The sequence below is a fragment of the Geotrypetes seraphini genome, chromosome 11 (genome assembly GCF_902459505.1).
Source record: "Geotrypetes seraphini chromosome 11, aGeoSer1.1, whole genome shotgun sequence".
NCBI lineage: Eukaryota > Metazoa > Chordata > Amphibia > Gymnophiona > Dermophiidae > Geotrypetes > Geotrypetes seraphini.
The window spans coordinates 46,647,468-46,666,970 of NC_047094.1; the positions used below are offsets into that span (position 1 = coordinate 46,647,468).

A 19,503-nucleotide genomic window follows, 5' to 3' on the forward strand; every position below is an offset into this window, starting at 1 on the left:
GCGGCCCCTCGCCTCGAAGCCCTCCTCCTAGCAGCCGAAGCTCCGCGAGTCACTCCGTGAGTCCTGGTACCGGTTCCCAGACCTATACCTTCCAACCCGTGGCCTAGTTTTTGTGCGCTGGCGCACATGCTCATTACTGGTGGTTGTTACTGGCATGCCATTAAAGCTCCCCTACATTGCTGTGCATGTGCTGATGGGTCTCTTCTTCACTCCTGGCAGCCAGCCTACCCAAAAAAATCCAAGCCACCGCTGCTGGGAGATTGCATCCTGGACCCGTGAAAAAAAAAATAAAAAAACGCCGCCAAGATGGCGATCCAGGGCGTACCCGCTGGCAGCTCCTAGCGTTCGCTCCCTCCGCCGGCTGTGGTGATGTAGTAAGCGCACATGCGCACTCTTGCTGGCCACAGCCCGACAGATCAGAGATCAGGGAAGCACGGGCTAAAAGTGCGCATGCGCGCTTAGCATTTTTTTATTATAGATTGTAAGTTAAATGTGCTTAAAATGATGTATTATGTGTTATATATTCTTGTATTGCACTTTTGAAGTATGGAAAATCAATAAAGAACTAAAAAAATATATATATATGTATATATTGTATAGAGTTATTCTTTATTTTTCTACCTTGCAAACATGCGAAGATCCTCTGGATTCTGTGCTGCAGGCACATTGAGGATAGCTTCGCGTTCATAGTCTGATAAACATGCAAGCAGATTCTCAGTCATTCTTTTGTTTAGAGGCGACTCGCCTCCAGGGAGCAGCTCAGCACTGGAATTGTCCATACTAGGGCTGGTCAAAGTCATGTCATCACTGCTGGCTAGAAAGCAAAGGAAACTGTTATTTAATGAAATTATTAGCATCAGCACCATAGATATACTGTATCATAATAAGAATTTGTGAACAATAGTTGTGACAAATTTAGCAAGTGCTTTAACCCCGCCCTCTCTTTAACTTTGTCCCAAAAAATATAACAGAACACAGCAAACAAGGAAAGATCTGCAACTCAAAAAGGGGTGAAAGGGTGAAGAATAAAAGCAATTAGATTTAGCACATGTCTTTCTCAGTAGTTCATGGCAAAGTACAGTAAGGTACAATCATAATTTTCCTGTCCCCAATGGACTCATACTTTTAAGTTTGTATCTGAGACAATGGAGGGCTACGTGACTTGCCCAGGATCACAAATAGCAAGAGCTGCGTGATCTCCAACAATCAAAGGAATACATATTCCCACACAATCATCAATGATAGGTTAACAGGGCAATTTTTAAGTAAAAATTAAGAGGGGAGAGAGCACCACTTAATGTTGGGCGGGGGGGAGGGTTTCAAGTGTAGGGTTTATGATCTTATAATGAATAATGAGCTTTGGGGGAGGGTTACATTTATATTTATAGGATATAATGATAAGATGTTCAAGTGGTCTAATTAATAGTGTTTATTATGAATTTTTGTACACTTGATGAAAGTTTAAAAATGAATAAAGAATTTTTTTTAAAAAAAAGAGGGGAGAGAGCAGTTACAAAGCTGTGATAAAATATGGCAGTTTAACCAGTGGTGTGCAGTCAGGGCCTTCAGTGAATCCCCAGCTCTATAGCCCCACTTTTTTGTTTGAACAGCTCAACCAAGCAAACTGTATTAAGCAAAAAGTAAAAAAAAAAGAAGCAGGGCTGGGAATTCACCGAGCCCCCTGAAGGCCCTGGTAGCAATGCTCTGAATCTGACTGAGAACAGCTTCTGCCGCCTGCCTGCTCAACCAATCAAATTCAGAATAGTGCTGCCAAGGCTTTCAGGGGGCTGGATAGATCCCCAGCCGTACATCCCTGCTTTCTTTTGTTTGATGCAGTTTAATTGGTTGAACAGGCTGCCTGCTTAACCAATGAAACTGCATCAAGCCACAAGGCTATAGAGCTGTGGATTCACCTAGCCCCCCCCCCCTGAAGACCTTGACTACACTCCTCTGCAGCTGGAGGGAGGGAGCTGGCAGGAGATTGGGGCAGAAGTGCAGGAAGGAGGTGAGCAACTGTATGAGACATGAAAGTAAAATTGAGGGCAGACAGAGTACAGAACAGCTGCAATAGTGAGACTTTGTCCAGCCATTCTGAGGAAGGTAGAGAACAGCTTGAGCCTATGATTCTCCTGGTTTCTTTGGCTCAGTATTATTGAAGAGGAGTGCTTGTCAGATATTTTTTATGTACACTCATACCCAATTCATTAAATAAACATCTTACTTCCCCTGGCTATTCATCTTCTGTGTCTGAAAAGATATGTGATTCTTTAGAATCACTGGGGGGGATCCAAATACTGTACTCTGTAGTAGTTCCCTTGTGAACTCTGACTAGGGTTGGTTGGAAACAAAGGACAGGGAAAGTCCAGGCTTGGAAGATTATTCTCATTAAAGAATTCCAGATTGGTGTAAAAAGCTTTGTTGGCTATCTGGCATTATCAGGAGATGGACCCTAAAGGGAGAATTCTGAGTAAGCAGGCAGTGTTTGTGCAATAGCAGGGGGGTGGGGGGTTTCCCCACAGAGCAGGTCAAAAATGCACTAGGGCAGATTAGGACACCAAACCTGCTGCAGGGGGTTCCATGGGGACTGTGTTGATGGATATTTCTCCCCATAGGCTGTAACTTTGCCTTCTTGGTCATGTTTTAATCAATTTGAGTACCTCCCCAGAATTAGAAGAGCTGGTCCTTACCACTAATAATCTTATGCCAGTTCAGGGCAGTGCCCTTTTCAAAATCTGTATCCTATCCTATTCAGCTGTAGGAAGTAACTGGTAGGCAACTGAACCTTTGCAGGGATATGGGAATAACAGAAAGGTTAACTCACTGCTCTGATGTCGATGGGGAGAAGGAGTGTTAGGCCTTCATGCTGTAGAATCCCTGCTAAGTTCCCCCCCCATCAATGAGTTTCTGGGATGGGAGAAAGGCAGAGAGCACCAGTGCAGCACTGAGAAAGAAAAGAATACAGCCCTGGTCTAGGAAAGGAAACTGCTACTTCATATTTGTACAACGTATTTTTCGCTCCATAAGACGCACCCCAGATTTAGAGAAAGAAAACAAGAAAAAAAAAACCATTCTGAACCAAATTGTATACTAATATATACCAGACACCATTAAATTCCATCCCAGCCCCCTGGCACCTTTAAATTCCGTCCCAGCCCCCCTCCCCCAATCAATCATCACTTTTATATATCCCCCAGCACCTTTAAATTCTGTCCCAACCCCCCAGCACCTTTAAATTCCGTCCCAGCCCCCCCCAATCAATCATCACTTTTACTTACCCCCAGCCCCTTTAAATTCCATCCCAGCCCCCCAGCGGTACCTTTAAATTTTGGAGGTCGGTGGACGGCTGCCTGCTGCTTGTCAGGGCCCATGACCAGGAAGAAATGTTAGAGGGAGAGCTGAATTTGGTATGAGCAGCAGGTTAGAGATGCTGCTTGCCTCTGATGATACTTTGAAGAGGCAGGTGGGTGTGTGGAGAGGAGAGGTGCCGACGCCCCCGATAAAATGGTGCCCAGGGCAGTCTGCATCTCCCACCCCACTCACTAAGCCACTGCCTGTCATGTTTTTTCTTTTTTTTTCTTTAGCATCTTCCCTTCTCCCACTGGTGCAGTGCCCCCCACCCCTCAGCCACAAATCCAGTCCCTTTCTTTTATCCTCTCAGCACCCCCTCCCCACACATATATTGCTCCTTTAAACTTTTTTTCTTTGCTGGTATTGATGGCGGCAGTGCTTACAAGCAGCCAGAACAGACTCCTTCCTTCTGCCGTGTCCCACCCACGCTTATACAGGAAGTTGTGTCTGTTGGATGGGATGCGGCAGAAGGAAGGAGTCAGCTCTAGCTGCTTGCAAATGCTGCTGCCAATGCCAGCAAAGAAAAAGTGTTTAAAGGACCAATAGGTGTGGAAGTGCTAAGAAAGGATGAAAGACTGGGACTGGACTGGGAGGGGGCCTGCACCTGTGGGGGCAGAATAGAGAAGATGAGGAAGAGGTGCTGGACAGGGTGTGGCTGAGGGAGAGGCACAACAAGAGCAGATATTTAATATAATCCAATATGTAATTCATGTACATCTGGTAGATCCTCTTTGCTGTAAACTGCTCTGAACTGTCAAAGTATAGCAGGTTATAAATAAATTTGAAATATGTGTACACTGCCCTGAAAAGCTAAAACATAGTAACTACTGAGAATGTAAATGAGAAAAGTTCCAAAAAATCTCCATAATGTAATTCTTGACCAAAACTAACATCTCCTATTTTTTATTTTTTTTTTTAAGAAATACCGTGTTTTGGATTTTTGCTACAGGCTTGAAATGCATCCGAAAGTTAAGTGTCTTCCGTATTAAGAAATACACAACAACTACAGGGCATCTGGTGAGTTACCTCAGTTCTGACAAAAATTTAAGTTACTGTGTTCCGGCTTTTCAGGGCAGTATATATAAGCATTTCATCAGAAGAGGTTTGATATATAGTCACTGAACTAGTGCTCAGCATTGAAGCTTTGCCCTCTTTCATTATCCATCAATGCTTGACATTTGTACAAGTTCAGGATCTCATGTGGGATATTATTTTTCCCCAGACACATTGAAAATACACTTAACGATTATACAAAATAACTGCCATAGAGCACCTACTGGGTCATTTGCTTCTCACCACAGACTGTGATGTCATGGGAAATATAACATTTTGCTTGGAAGCCTCTGGGAAAATTCAATGTAGATGCTTTTGTGCCTATCCAGTCATGTGACCAAGATGCTGTTATATATAGATCATACTTTCTTTTATTTGTAGCAGCAGAAGTTACCATACCATAGAGAAATATCTAAGAATGGAAGAAAAGCTCAGACTAGTTTGGGAGAGCCTCAGATGGTGGAGTATGAGGCACACACCAGACCAAAAGCAATGACCTGAGAATCCAGAGAGTAAGCTATAAGAAACTGGTATGCAAAACACGCAGAATACACAGAAGAAACATTATTCTTTTTGCACTCAAATTGGAAGCTTTGAATATTCATACAGACAACCAATTTTCAAAGAACAACAACCTAGGAGCCCTTTTACTAAGCTGCGTTAGGTGCCTAAGGTATCCTACTTTAAGTGCTAAATGTGTGCATGCAAAAAATTATTTTTAACTTTTTTGAGGGGGCAGAGAGTGGATGTTACTGCACTAATCAGTAAGAGCAGCTACATTACCACAGAGGAATATTGTGTGAGTCCTTATAGCCTACAAAATGGGTGGCGGTAAGTGCACTCTCAATTTTTTTTAAATGGCTGCATACTAATGGCAAAAACACATGGACATTGATACAAAAACTAGAAAAATGCCATTTTCACAGCTGTGGTAGAAATGGCCTTAGTGTATGGGGAAAACCTGCACAAGGGTGCACTAAGGTCATTTTTTGTTGCAGTTTAGTAAAATCACTCCTTACTTTTTTTAGTGACATCTTCATTAACGAAGACTTTGAAAACATGTTTATGTTTTGATTGTTTATCGCAGTACCAGCATATTTTTTCCAATAAATAATCAACTCGAAATATAAAATTGATGTGCCAATGGAGTAACGTGTACCATCGACGCCATGTAACCAAGAAGACATAACATCTGATGTGCGGAAGTGCGCAAAGGGTTGACACTGTTTGACATAGGTGAATGAGATTGTCAGCTATCTACATTGGTAGAAAAGCTTAACCCTGAGTAGTATCCAAGAAAGCTCCTATGAATTCCAGCGTCTGAGAAGGGTGGAAATGTGACTTGGTAGTTGATGGCAAACTTGGGCAGCTCCAGGAGACAAATTGTTGAACTGATAAAATGATGAGCTGTTTGCGATGATGAAGCCTTGATCAACCAGTCATCTAAGTAGGGAAATATGCGAAGGGCTGCCACCACTACAGCTAGGCATCTCGTGAAGACATGAGGGGCCAAAGCCAGTTCAAAGTGTAAAACTTTATATTGGAAATGTTGAGATCCAATGCGAAAGTGAAGATACTTTTCCAGTAGAGGTAGAAGGGTTCCCAGAGAGACCATGTGAAACCTCTCCTTTAACAAATATTTGTTTAGGCACCAGAGGTCTAGAATAGGCCAAAAGACTTCGGTCTATTTTGGTATCAGGAAATACTTGGGAGTAGAACTGCTGGCCTCTTTCCTGCAGAGGAACAGTTCTATTTTGTTTAGCTGGAAAATGGCCGAGAGTTCTTGGTTAAGAAGGGTCTTCTGGAGGAAGTTGAAAGGACTCTCTTTTGGTGGGTGGTTTGGAGGTGTTCTATCAAGCTTAAGGTATAGCCCTGAGTGATGACTTGAAGCATCCATTGATCTATTGTGATAAGAGTCCAACATTGATGGAAGTAGAGTAATCTGCCTCCGATGGGGAGATAGGGAAGAAGAAGCAGGGAAATGTTGGTAATGCTCTCTAGAAAGGAGTCAAAGGATGACTGCTGTTTGGACTGGGAATGAGGTTGCGATGTCTGTGTCCTTTGTTGTCTTGCATGGGGTTGTTGAGCAGCAGGCCTAGAAGATAATGAAGAAGGCTGATTGTACTGATGTTTGGTGTTGTAATAATATGAACGTCTGCATGAGGAAGAATATCTTCCAGACGATAAAAAAGATTGAGAGGTTTTTGGGTTAGATCCACAGAAAGGTCATCGCCTTTACAAGTAACAATGGAAAGGCATTCTTGAACTGAAGTTTCCAGATCAGAGACTAAGCCAGGCCAAGCAGCGAGTTGCAATTGCTACTGCAGATGTTTGGGGAAAAAATATTAAATGCATCGAGTTCCCCTAGCCATATACTTTCTTGTAGTGAACAATTTCTTAGATAACTATTGAATTATTATGTTTATTAGTATTAGACCCCTAGTATTTGTCAAGTTAGGATAAAAACTTGTACCGTAAACTTGTACTGAAATTTTGGCAAATCCAGTGCAAATCGTAACCTGTTAACTGTATACTGTGTATGTTTAACCTGTATCCCATTCTGAGCTCTTTGGGGACAACGGAATAGAAAACAAATTAAATAAATAAATTGTTTTAGTTGGGAGGGAAGGAAGAATTCCTCAAATGCTAACAGCTGTTTAAGCAAGGATTCAAAATAAATGGACATGTAGAATTAGTATCCATAACTCTATTGATGAGCATAGATGACTGGAAAATTAATTTGCCAAAAGAGCTGCAAGATCATTTGAGGGCAGATTCCACAACTAATTAATGATGCTGAAGTTGAGTTTTGTCAAAGTCTGGATACTTTGAATTCTATACATTGTATCTACCTTTTTAGGAGCTACCTGGACTTAAAGGAGATTCTCCCAGTAATTAAAAAAAGCTTCTTTCATGACTCTATGCAAAGGTACCTTAATGCATTCATTTAGCGATGCCTCAAAGTCAAGGAGTTCAAAAAGTTCAGAGCGAGGTTTCTCCTCTTTCCCTTTTGATTGGCAAACTCTGATCCATTTATCTCAAGAAGCCATGCATCACTGAGGAGGAGAAGGATCAGAAGGTATTCTATAGGATCTTCTGTGAGTATTCTAGCAAATCTTTCTCTGAATGGTTGGAAATATCCAAGTCAGATTCCTTAAAATATTCCTGACTAGGTGAATCAGGGAGCATCAATTGCACATCATGGTTATATCGAGGTGTAGGTGGATGGTACAATCCAGGAGATAACTCCTCTGACAATGATGATGCATGCGTCGAGTGGGTCCTTGCTGACCCTGATGCTCAACGTCAAGAATGGGTGCGTGACCTTGTCCTCGATCGAAGTTTCGATATACCATTGGTCTGGGTGAAGGCTGGCATGAAAGCTGTTCACGCCTGTAAAGATTGCATCTGCAGTAGCCCCGAAAGCTCTTGTCTGAGCATAGCCCAGATATCCTCTTGGACATATGGTGCCAGAACTGGAAGAGACATCGGAATGGAAGCAATCTGCAATACCGGATGTCAGGGAATGGAAGACCTTAATGTCGAAGCATGCCTACGAGGAGACATCAGCTGTATGGAAGGAGAGCAGTCCTCAGTGCGTTGAGGAAGTCAATGCTTGGGAGGACGCGCACTGCCATGCTTAGAAGAGAAAGAAAGAATGTTTGTGCTTCTTAGCTTTATGTGCCACATCCTTCAATGTGCAAGGCATAGATAAGGAGCAAGTACAATCCTCTGTAAGGAACCTGATGCCCGATGCTCTGGATGCAGTGTCGATGTCAATGCCTGAGTCATTGGAGGCTGTGGATTGGGTTCTGAGTCCTCCGCCATGCCCGTTGTTGATGCCAATATGGTACTGAAAAGTTTTTCAAACTGAGGTTATTGGGCTTTCAGTGACCTCTTTTGCATGTGGAAACAGAGGTCACAGCAAATGTCTCAATATTCAGGACCCAGACACTGGACACACCAATTATGTGGGTCAGAGCCTGAAATGGTCCGATTACATTAAGAACATTTCGTAAAGCCACTCTGTACCCTCTGACACGGACAGGAAAATGGCCAAAACAAAGCCAAAGGATTCAATGGCCCAGGGAGGTCGAGTAACTAGAATGCTGAAAACAGTCAATACTACCAGGAGGAAAAATGAGTTCAGAGCGGCCTGAAGGCCAAAAATGAAAAATTGACAAAAATGAGCCAAAGTTGAGTAAAATATTGGAGCACAATAAAAATAAGAATATGAGGATAATACTGAAAAATAAATACAGGAAGACACAAAAAAACAAGGCAAAAGTTAGATGCACTAAAGAGAAAACTGAAGACACAGCTTTTCAGCTTCGCGGAAAATGAAGAACTGATGGTCCTGTGAGCCAACGCCGGGTGGGAAGGCACCTGGCATGCATGCGGTATAAGAACAGCCTAAAGATTTAAAGTGACAGTGCATTTGGTAGTGTCCGTACCAGATTCTGTGGATGACTTCACCCACATGTGAGAATATTATGCCTGCTTGTCCTCGGAGAAGCATTACAACTCCTATAAGGTTAAAGAGAGGAGAAATTAAAAGTCTTTTAAAATAGCTATCAGAGAACATTCAGCTTTTAAGGATCTACAGATTAATTAAAAGAAGAAAACTCCAGAACAGGACAAAATTGCTCTTACTTGGTGAGCCAAAGCTCAGGGCATTTGGCGTGCTGAGACTTCTCCCTCCAACCCTGGCAGTGAAGGGCACATCCTCTTCTCGAGGTCGGACCTCTTCCTCACTGGGAGGCACCATGAGGCAGGCATACGTGTGCAGCTGGATGAGAAGCTGCTGCTGTAGCATCCAAACAACCATTTGTATGAGCTGAGGCTAGAGGAGCAAAGTAGTGGCTTTCAACAAATCAGCGCAACAAGGACAATGAAATCTAATTCTGGATCAGCAAACCTAGGCATGCCTAGGTAAGATTCTGGTTTAAACTGTACAATTAGAAAAAACAACACAGAACTGAGGCAAGATTAGGTGTAAAGCATCAGGTCACCTAGGGGGTAATTTTATAACGAGCCCCTTAGACAACAGGAAAGTACTTAAACAATGGCCACTTACATGTGTAAATGATTTCTTATCGTGGAAAAACAAAATTTACTGATCTATAGCAGGTGTTCTCTAAGGATAGCAGAACTTAAGTCCTCGCCTATGTGCAACATTGCCACCAGAGCCCAGCATGAGGAGCAGCAACCCATTAACTTTTTCCAGAAGTCTTTGGGTATTCTTACTTTGTATGTGCATCCGTTCTCAGCTGCTGCAGATTGCATGGGGCTTCCTCAGTCCATTACAAGCTAAAGGAATACAACTCCTTGGAAAGGTAGGTGGATTGTGAGGATTTAAGTCCTGCTGACCTTGAAGAACATCTTCTACATGTAAGTTTTCTCTGAGGATAAGAAGCACTGTAAAATCCTAACCTATGGGACTCCTATATACAAGCTGACCAACAGAAAAAGGAGAAATAATACATCAAGTGATGCTGCAAAAAAAACCACAACAATATTTATGGAGACCAACAGGCTATAGTAATCATTCATTGTGGATATAGTGAAAATCTGACTGGCTATGTGTCCTTTGTATTAAAGGAAATCAGTAGACAAGTCAAAGGATATTAGAACAAAGTGGAAACATTTTGTAAAATACTGCCGCAGTTTTGGAGCAAAGAAATCCCAGCCTGTTTGCAGCTGTCTATGAAGGTAAAGTATTAAGCAAGAAACAGTTTACGAATAAATAAAATACACTAATAGAGACATAAAAATCCAGTGTTACAAGTAGTATGAATTTGGGAATAGAACACACATCTACATCTTTCCCAAGGCAGGAGGATGAGACAGGAATGAGTCAGAATTCCTCCTTAAGCAGGATACAATTAATAGATCCATATTGCTCTCCACTGCCTTCCTCATTTCTTCTCAGTACAGTAGGTACTGTCAACTTCATGATGCGCTGAACCACTCCTAATGCAATTAAATTATAAAAAAATCCAAAGAATTGTCACCGAAAGTGTTTCTAGCATACCTCTTGTCCTGGTGGAGCCAATGGATTCTTGAACTCTGATAATGAGACCGGCAATGAAAATCTGGCCAGTACACATGGTAGATCATGACCAGGAAACTGACAGGAAAACTGATCCGACAATGATGAATACCTAAGAATGGGTAAAATACAGAAGAAAGAATGCAAAGCAAAGCCACAAATCATGGGGTGGTGCATACAGTCACAAAACAAGTAGTTTCTAGGGCCAATATTTATGGCCTTGGTGATTAGCACTATAGAGATAGCACTATATGCTGTATATAATAATAATAATAATAATAACTTCATTTTTCTACACCGCCACAATCTTGCGACTTCTAGCACTATATCTTTCCAGTGTCTGACAAAAAGACCATGCGTCAGAGGAAAGACCCTGCCAGGGCTAGACGTAAGCAGCCTGTTTCGAGTGCTGCCTCCTGCTGACCAGCTGCTGCTTCGGCTAAGGAAGGGAGAGCGCGAGGGGGTTCGTGGCTCAGGATCGCTGCCTGCTTCTGCTGCTTTGGGGCTTCAGGGAGGTGGGATTTACAACTCAGGTTTGCTGCTTCAGGTGGGATTCGAGACTCAGGACTGCCACTGCTTCTACTGCTTCGGGGCTTGAGGGAGGGAGGGGGTTCGCGGCTCATGACCACTGCCACTGGTGCTTCACGGGATGGTTTTATTTTCCCACCAGTGATTTTTTTTGTCGGTTGGTTGAGAGTGCTGGTTAACTGAGTTTCTACTGTACAGCTTTGGCGGTATATAAGAATAAAATTATTATTATTATTACATCAGCCTTACAAAGTACTGATAAATACATATCATCAGTGCCAGGCATGCTGAATAATGTATACTCACAGGCCAACATTTGCATTGGGAGACAACATGTAGACATTATTTTCACAGAGTGGATAAATAATAATGGCTTTGCCCCAGTACACCAAATGTGCAGCAAGTTGGAAAACCTATGTAAGAAAGAAAAAAAGTTATATTACTCTAAGAGATGTGCCAGAAACATCAGGTTAAGAAGCCTCATCTGAAGTCTTAACAGAGAAAAAACATCTGACCTTATTTTCTCTCCTCTAAAGAAAATCTAAGTAAGGTTGATATATTGTTTTGAGTTTCAATGAAAAATAAAATGCTATCTTCAATATTTACGCGTGCTCTGAGCTGTAGGACCTGAATTTAGCTTCAGTTTCAGGCTTCCTGTGCCTTGCAGTGACATGCACAGCCCAAATGAAATATTTCTCTTATGGTAACACCCAGTGTCTATACCAAAGAGTGATGCTGGATGTAGCTTCCAAGAAGTATGATTCTTCTACCACAAGGGGTTGTCCTAATCATTTAGCATAACTTTTTGAAAAGTTCGGTTATAGGCTAGTACGGGGTTGTTTGTTTTGGATATAATTTTTTTTTACTGTTAATTTTTTTTTAATTATATGGTTTTTATACTAATATTCTTCTATGTTTATGGAAAGCAGTCTAAAACTGTGATTAAGGTATCAGAGATCACTCAAAACAAGCAGAAGCTATTCTGGTTTTATTCCATTGCATGCAACAAGGTTTAATCTTGCTTTTCTTATAGAAATCAAACATACAACCCATAGCTTCGCTAGACTGCGCCTGGAAGTCTTGACAGCTATTTTCATCGCTGAAAAAGCATGGGCTGGAACGAGTGGGAGTTGCTCCTGCCCCAGCGCGCCGCTAGACCATCAGGAAAACAAGGTAGGCCGGAGGTCTTTCCTCTGGGTCCAGGAAGGGGTTGGTGGTGCCTGTTCGGGAGAGGGGGGGTGCGCTGACGCTATTTTAACAATTATTAAAAACAAAAGAAAAAAAAAATGTCCAATCATTGCAAGGGGCATGCTGACAGTGGGGGAAATTCTCCCAGTTTGGGGGGGAGGCGCTGGCCTGGGCTGATGGCAGCGGTGGCAGAAGCAGAGAAGGAGCACTAGTGGGAGGGAGAGTGTTAGTAATGCTACTTCGGGGGGAATTCAAATATAAACTGACCCCCAAAGCAATCTGGATAATTGGACATCCAGATAATCGGTGTTCTACTGTACATGCTTTTCTGAAAACTTAACTTCCCTGGAATTCAGTGGGTAAGTGTTTTTGTAGGATAAGATGGCTTGTTCGTTTCAGCACAGCAACAGTAATTAATGACTTTTTGAGTAGCTGATTTATTAGCTTTGGGGAAGGAGTAAAATGTGGACCTCACGGATGTTAACTGCACGTCCTTAAAAATCTGAGGTCCGTGCCATTTTTGTCTCAGCGTAGGTTATGGCTCTTACAGACCTCTATGACAATTTAGCCCTGATGGATCCTAATGCTTCTCCCTCCCTATGCTGAGATTAAAAGTGGCAAAACTTTTGCCCTGAGGTTTGTGCCACTTTTAGTCTCAGTATAGGGAGGGAAAAACATTAGGATCTGTCAGAGCTAAAGTGTCATAGAGGTCTGTCAGAACCATAACCTACGCTGAGACTAAAAGTGGCACGGACCTCAGATTTTTAAGGACGTGCAGTTAAAATCTGCGAGGTCCACATTTTACCCATTCCCCCAAAGCTACTAAATCAGCTACTCAAAAAGCCTCTTGTGAGACTGGGATTTATTAGATTTACATTCCTAGATTATGAATGTATTTGCATTTTATTGATAAGTTTTAGAACATTGATGCATTATTGTACTTTATTGATTTATGTTATTTGTTGTAAATCATTTGAGGTTCTACTCTTGTATGAGGAAAATGGTCTGCGAGTATAACATAACATAAAACCCCCAAGAGAAAAAAGAAAAACAAACATAAGCGCATACATCTGAGATCAGTGGGAGTTTATGGCTTTCATTAATGCCAACAACATCTAAGCCACAAAAAAACAACTTCCCAAGTTTATACTTTTAAAAAGTTGCCTTTAAATCCTTTGAAGACTCACTACAGAAACTCGTTTAAAAAGCAAAATACATATCACAAACTATTTGGCAAACAAACACAGTGACCTTCTGAGTCTGGAATGTAAGAATTACTTCAGCCACTTCTCTTAGCCATGGGATCCCAAGGCTTCTCTCATCTCTTATCTGCCATTATCGCCTAAATAAGCAAAATGTAAAGGACCAGTTTTGCCTTTGATGAAGCAGCTGCAGTAGTCTTGCAAGGACAGGCAAAATTTGCTGCTGCTGCTGCCCTCTAGTGGTGTTCAATTTCTTTCAGCAATTGTGAATCTCCAAGAATAAACCCAGACTGACAGATGGTTTTCTTATCCCATAAGAGAACTCACACTGCATCCAGCCAACCATATGAACATTGCTACAGAAGTCTTTTTCAAAGTCTCCCTTAGCTTGCTGTAAACAGCCTATGAATTCATGGATCCCATAGTCTTTTCTTAAATAAGACAAGATAATGAGAACAAAATAACTGGAATGCGACATTTAAGGCCTGATTCTATAAACAGCATTTAACCGCGCCTAACTTGTAGGTGATGGTCTGCATGGTTGTCAATCAACTGCTAGGCGTCTTTTATAGAATCATGCCTAACAGTGCCTACCCATCCTTAGGCATCATTGAGAAAGGCACTAACTTGCACGCCACACCTTGCGACACCTAAGTTTACCACACCTACTTTTCAGGTAGGCATCATTAGGCAGCGCTTAACCTAGGCACTGTTTATAGAATCAGGCCCTTAGCATTTTATGGAGAGAGAGGTGTTAGAAAAGTCAAAATCAGCTAAGCTAACTGGCCAATTCAGATTTAGTGCACGGTATCCCTAGAACGTTTGAAATGGAATTTTATAGGGAAGTCCTACAACTGGATACCTGCACTTGATGCCTTAATTGGCACTTATAAACACAAGTGCACAAAGCTAGAAAAGAGCATGCAAGTGCTATAGCACATAACTGCAAGGAGAGTATATAGGTGTGCCTCCTACTTACACGGGCACCTTACAGAATACTCTAAGTTGCACATACTGCATATCAGACTTGGGCATGTCAACTTAAAAACAGCCATAGACCTAACCTAAATGTAGGTGCATCGAAGCCGACTTATGCTAGTATTCTACACTGGAATCATGGTGCCAAGATGTTGATATAAAATTGGCACTCAAGTGTGTGGCATCAAGCCACTTGAGGTGCCAAGTTGTAGAACTGCCCCCTTAATGTTGAAGCAGCCATATTAGCTAAATTTCTAACTTTGAATACATTTAAATAACTCCTTGGCACCAATGTACAGGAAGCAAGCCTCTTGCAGTTGAAAGGAAGATCTAGACCAAGAGTGCCCAATATGTCAATTGCGATCGACCAGTAGATTGGGAAGGCAACGCGAGTCGATCATGGAACCTATCCCGGGCTCCGTGATAAACTCGTGTTGCCATCCTGATCTACCGGGCCAATCAGCCTTCCTCTCCCCGACGTCCCCCACCGCCGCCCCAAGCTCTCCCTGCAGAAGCGTCGAACCAACCAGCATTCCTCTCCCCGACCTCAATTCTGACGTCAGAGAGGACGTTTTGGCTCAGCCAATTGCTGCTTGGCTGGGCCAGAACTTCCCTCTCCGACATCAGAATTGACATCGAGGAGCAAAATGCTGGTCAGCGCGATGCTTCTGCAGGGAGACTTGGGGCAGCGGTGGTTTGGGGGCCTGTTCCCCGATGGCGGCAGCAAACCTAATGGCTTGGGGGCCTGTTACCCAATGGTGGCGGCTTGGGGAGGGCAGGGAGAAAGAAAGAAAGGGGGCAGGGATACAGAAAGAAGGGGGCAGGGAGACAAAGAAATAAGGGAAACAGAAAGAAAGGGGGAACAGGGAGACAGAAAGAAAGGGAGCATGGAGAGAGAGAGAGAGAGAGAAAGAAAAGGAGGCTGGGAGACAGAAAGAAAGAAGGGGCAGGGAGAAAGAAAGAAAGAAACAGTTGGGGGAGACAATGAGGTCTGGAGGAGAGGAAGCATATTGGAGGCTGAAAGAAGGGAAGAAATATTGGATGCACAGTCAGAAGAAGAAAGTGCAACCAGAGACTCATGAAATCACCAGACAACAAAGGTAGGAAAAATGATTTTACTTTCAATTTAGTGATCAAAATATGTTTGTTTTGAGAATTTATATCTGCTGTCTATATTTTGTACTATGGCTCCCTTTTACTAAACTGCAATAGCGGTTTTTAGCGCAGGGAGCCTATGAGCATCGAGAGCAGTGCGGGGCATTCAGCGCAGCTCCCTGCACTAAAAACTGCTATCGCGGTTTAGTAAAAAGGGAGGGGGTATATTTGTCTATTTTTGTATGGTTGTTACTGAGGTGACATTGCATAGAGTCATCTGTCTTGACCTCTGAAAAAAAATCCCGGAATATGAATGATAATTAACATTTTCTCTGCCTTTCAGTGTGCTTGGTAAGTTTTTTTAAAATTTTATTGTTGGTAGATCATTTTGACGTGGTCATTTTTAAAGTAGCTCGCAAGCCCAAAAAGTGCGGGCACCCCTGATCTAGACCAAAAAGCACAGGATGAGGGTGAAAGAATATAGATTTAGGAGTAATCTAAGGAAATATTTCTTTATAGAAAGAGTAGTGGGTATAAGGGAGTGCCTCCCAGTGGAGGTGAAGAGATGAGAACTATTTAAATTCAAGAAAACAAGTGACACATACAGCAAATCTTTGAGGAAGAGGAAGGGATTGTAGAGGCTAGTAGTTAGAATGGATGGCAAACTGGATAGGCTGTATGATTTTCCATGCTGTCATCTTCTATGGTTTTCACATAACATATTAGCTCTTCTCCGAGAATATTGCAGTTTGTTCACTTACTCTTCCTTTGGTGTTTTGTAAAACAGTTCTAGGAGTGACCTGATAGCTCAGTGGTACTGCCATGTGTCATTTGCCAAAGAATACCATTTGATTGCCGAGTCTTGCTTCTGTTTGAGTCGAGTGGAGGTTCCATCAAGGCACAGTCCTGAGACAGGAGACACAAGCATCTCACTCACTGCAGATCGTCATTATCTAGTGGCTAGGCTCTGTTCTGACTCCTCATTGATAATTGCCACTGCAATGCCTGGGCCAGATAGAGCACTGGAATTGTGAATAAAGGTCTGCGGCACCGAAGTCCCAGGACAAGCTGGTTCTGATTTATCAAGAAGCTGAAATAAATAGGAGAAAACTGCTGGGCCTGGGGAGGAGTAAAGTAAAACTTTTCTTTCCTTTTTTGGATCTTTTTAAGAGCTAGCACAAGCTCACAAAGCCCATTCGAAATGACTCCGGTGGAAAGTGCTGTGCATGAAACTACTTTCAAGTTTCCATGGGTTGGCTAGAGATGCTGAAAAGGTAGCAGTCACGGTCACAGAAGGTGAGAAAATTCTGCTCATTGCTTAAGATTGACAACTACAAGCCATGATTGCAGCATTCTGGAAGTTTCCTCCGATGTAGGAGGCCCTAGCTGAGGATGTTACTGCTATAACCAAACTGGGTGCATTTGGGAGGGCGGATATGGAAAGGGGAAAAGCATCCACAGATTTATTCATTCAATTTTCTATACTGTTCTCCCAAGGGAGCTCAGAACAGTTTACATTCATTTATTCAGGTACTCAAGCATTTTTTCCTGTCTGTCCCAGCAGGTTCACAATCTATCTAATGTACTAGGCGCAATGGGGGATCAAGTGCTCCAATGACTAATTACAATGCGGTAGGTGTGTTTAAATGGGATATGTCAGACGCCGGCAAGTCTCCTGTGGCATGGGCAGCGAGCACTAGTTGTGCCGAACATTGAAGTAAGTTGAATCAAGCGACAACACACTATTTTGCTGTTTCCTATTGTGTTTGCTAGATTTTTGAGATTCTTGACCGCTAACTTTAGGCTGTTTGTTTCTCAGGCTATCCCTCCCTATCCCTGAACCAGCCTTCTAGCAAAACGCTCTTGGCCATCGTTGGAAGGGGAGGAGATCTGAGCTTTAACAAGCCATAGATAAGTCTTCGTGTATATACCGCCTTAAACAAAGCGGTTTCCATAAAAAAATAAACATACATAATTGCGGAGTATAAAACAAAATTACATTTCTAAAAATAAAAATAAACTACAGTACCATAAAATACATTTTCTTTAAATAGAAAAAGAAAGAAAGAGGGAAAAAGAAAGAAAGAGGGAAAAAAAAAAACATTTGCACCCAACAAATGAACAATGCCCAAACAATTAATAAAAAAGGCACTTAGGGCTCCTTTTACAAAGGCGCGCTAGTGTTTTTAGCACACGCACTGGATTATCGCGCGCTATTCCGCATGTTAAGGCCCTAACGCGCCTTCGTAAAAGGAGCCCTTAGGAATCCACTTATTGACTCAAACTCAGAGTCAGGACAGAAATTACATCTACCAGGATATATGTTAATATGAAGGCTGAGCAGCTCTACAAATAGGCGTACACAAATAGCTTGGCTTTCAACAGCTTTTTGAAACTAAAACGGTCGGTGTTTATTCTTAGATGGCCCGACAGCTTATTTCACAGTGACATTCCAGCTAGAGAAAACAGCTTAGATTTTGAAGCTACATATCTCACGTTTTCTTTAGTAGTCGCCAAGAGTCTCAAGGCACCCTCTGAACGCAATGCTCCGTTTGGTTTATAAACCTTCCAGAGGGCTTGAAACCCGAAAAGGGCCGATTGGTACAAAATCTGATATACCAAAGATAACTGGTATACAAATTTTCACAATACTAACCAATTTAGCGCACACTATTCCGCACGTTAAGGCCCTAACGCACTTTTGTAAAAGGAGCCCATAAAGTTGATTTTGTCTAAACTGTTTTTGCCTTAACTGCTTGATGAGATGGCAATTAATATTCTCTAACAGCAACTAACAACTCTCTTAGACTGCATTGATGTATGTTGAGCATTGATATCAAGAGGATTTAAACACCAGCTGTAACAGAGAAGATTTTATTGCCGATGACGTAACCGATACCCTCTCTAGTTAGAGAAGGGCTCTTCCCCAACAGGGTTCTGAGGCTTTTCCTCCTTGAACAACTGTTTATTTGCTGCCTGATTGAACCCATAACTTCAGGGTGCTGAGGCTGTATGTGAATAAAGACTCCTGGCACCAGTTACCAGGCTTGGTTTCAACGAAGATGAAGGCAAAAAAAAGGAGGGAGAGGAAACTGCCAGGGTCACAACCCTCCACCCTTCCATGAGAAAAATCATAATCTGGATGAACTTCATTGTTAACACTTTTACAGTCAAGTTTAAATACAAATAAGCAAACAAACATCAACAAAATGCAAAGTGGTCATCCTGAGGTGGACTTGTGATACTGCCTAATAGAGCACCACAGGCCTTATTCAAATCCAGGTTAACAGTCCCCCTTTTCAGATTGCTTCTAAATCTTAATCCACATTCTCCTTAACAGTTTTTAAACCATTTTCATAATAAATGACATACTCAATCTTTTTATCCTGAACTCTGTAGAACTCACAAATCGAATCAAGACATTCATTTTGCAAAAATAGGGCCTGTTCCTTTTCAATTGCTGGGCCAGAGGAAAAAGCTTCCCATCTCCCTATGAGTGCTGACTGATTCAGTGGACTAGGGGGAAGATTCTCAAAACTTAAACGTGCCTTTAACGAGCTCACTAAACCGGTTCCAGTCAGTTTAGCGTGCATGTATTTTAGTGGTGGAGTATCAAAATGTTCTTTTCCGAGTTTCCATGGTCTTTTCTGAGTTTACCACGATCTTTTCCGAGTTTCCCAGCAGTCTCCAATTCTGCCAAGCAAATGTAGTACAACGAGGTCATTAATATTAAAATGAGCACTCTGAGCAATTCTCTATAATCGCTGAGTGATTCGCTAACCTCGTTGTGCCACATTTGCAACCAAAATTTGCCGACAGGTCTGAGCTGTCATAGCCTTACTTTCTGATCAGTGCCTGAGCGCTGAATGGCTCAGGCACTGATAGGAAAGTAAGGTTTGACAGCTCAGACCCCCCCTCCACACACACACGCAAATTGCAAAAAAACAAACCCAAATCTCAAATCGAAGATCAGCAGGAGAGATGCCCACTCTCTTCCGCCACATCGTACAATCCCCCGACACTACTATCCAACCCCCCACCCTGCGCGGGAGAGATGCC

The 19,503-nt window shown here is 42.4% G+C and overlaps 1 protein-coding gene across 8 annotated transcripts in view; it reads right to left on the minus strand.

Annotated features, from left to right (window-relative positions):
* Window positions 1-19,503, minus strand: part of NPRL3 (NPR3 like, GATOR1 complex subunit) — a 95,356-nt gene that overhangs the window by 13,622 nt on the left and 62,231 nt on the right. For 7 of the 8 annotated variants that reach the window (XM_033962842.1, XM_033962844.1, XM_033962840.1 and 4 more), the window contains 4 exons: window positions 11,288-11,394; window positions 10,436-10,565; window positions 9,055-9,244; window positions 622-814 (listed from right to left, as the gene is read on the minus strand). In XM_033962842.1, the coding sequence (XP_033818733.1) occupies window positions 622-814; window positions 9,055-9,244; window positions 10,436-10,565; window positions 11,288-11,394 (620 nt within the window). Of the gene's footprint in view, window positions 1-621; window positions 815-8,855; window positions 8,929-9,054; window positions 9,245-10,435; window positions 10,566-11,287; window positions 11,395-19,503 lie in introns of those variants that run through there. The other variant, XM_033962841.1, reaches the window with a different exon arrangement.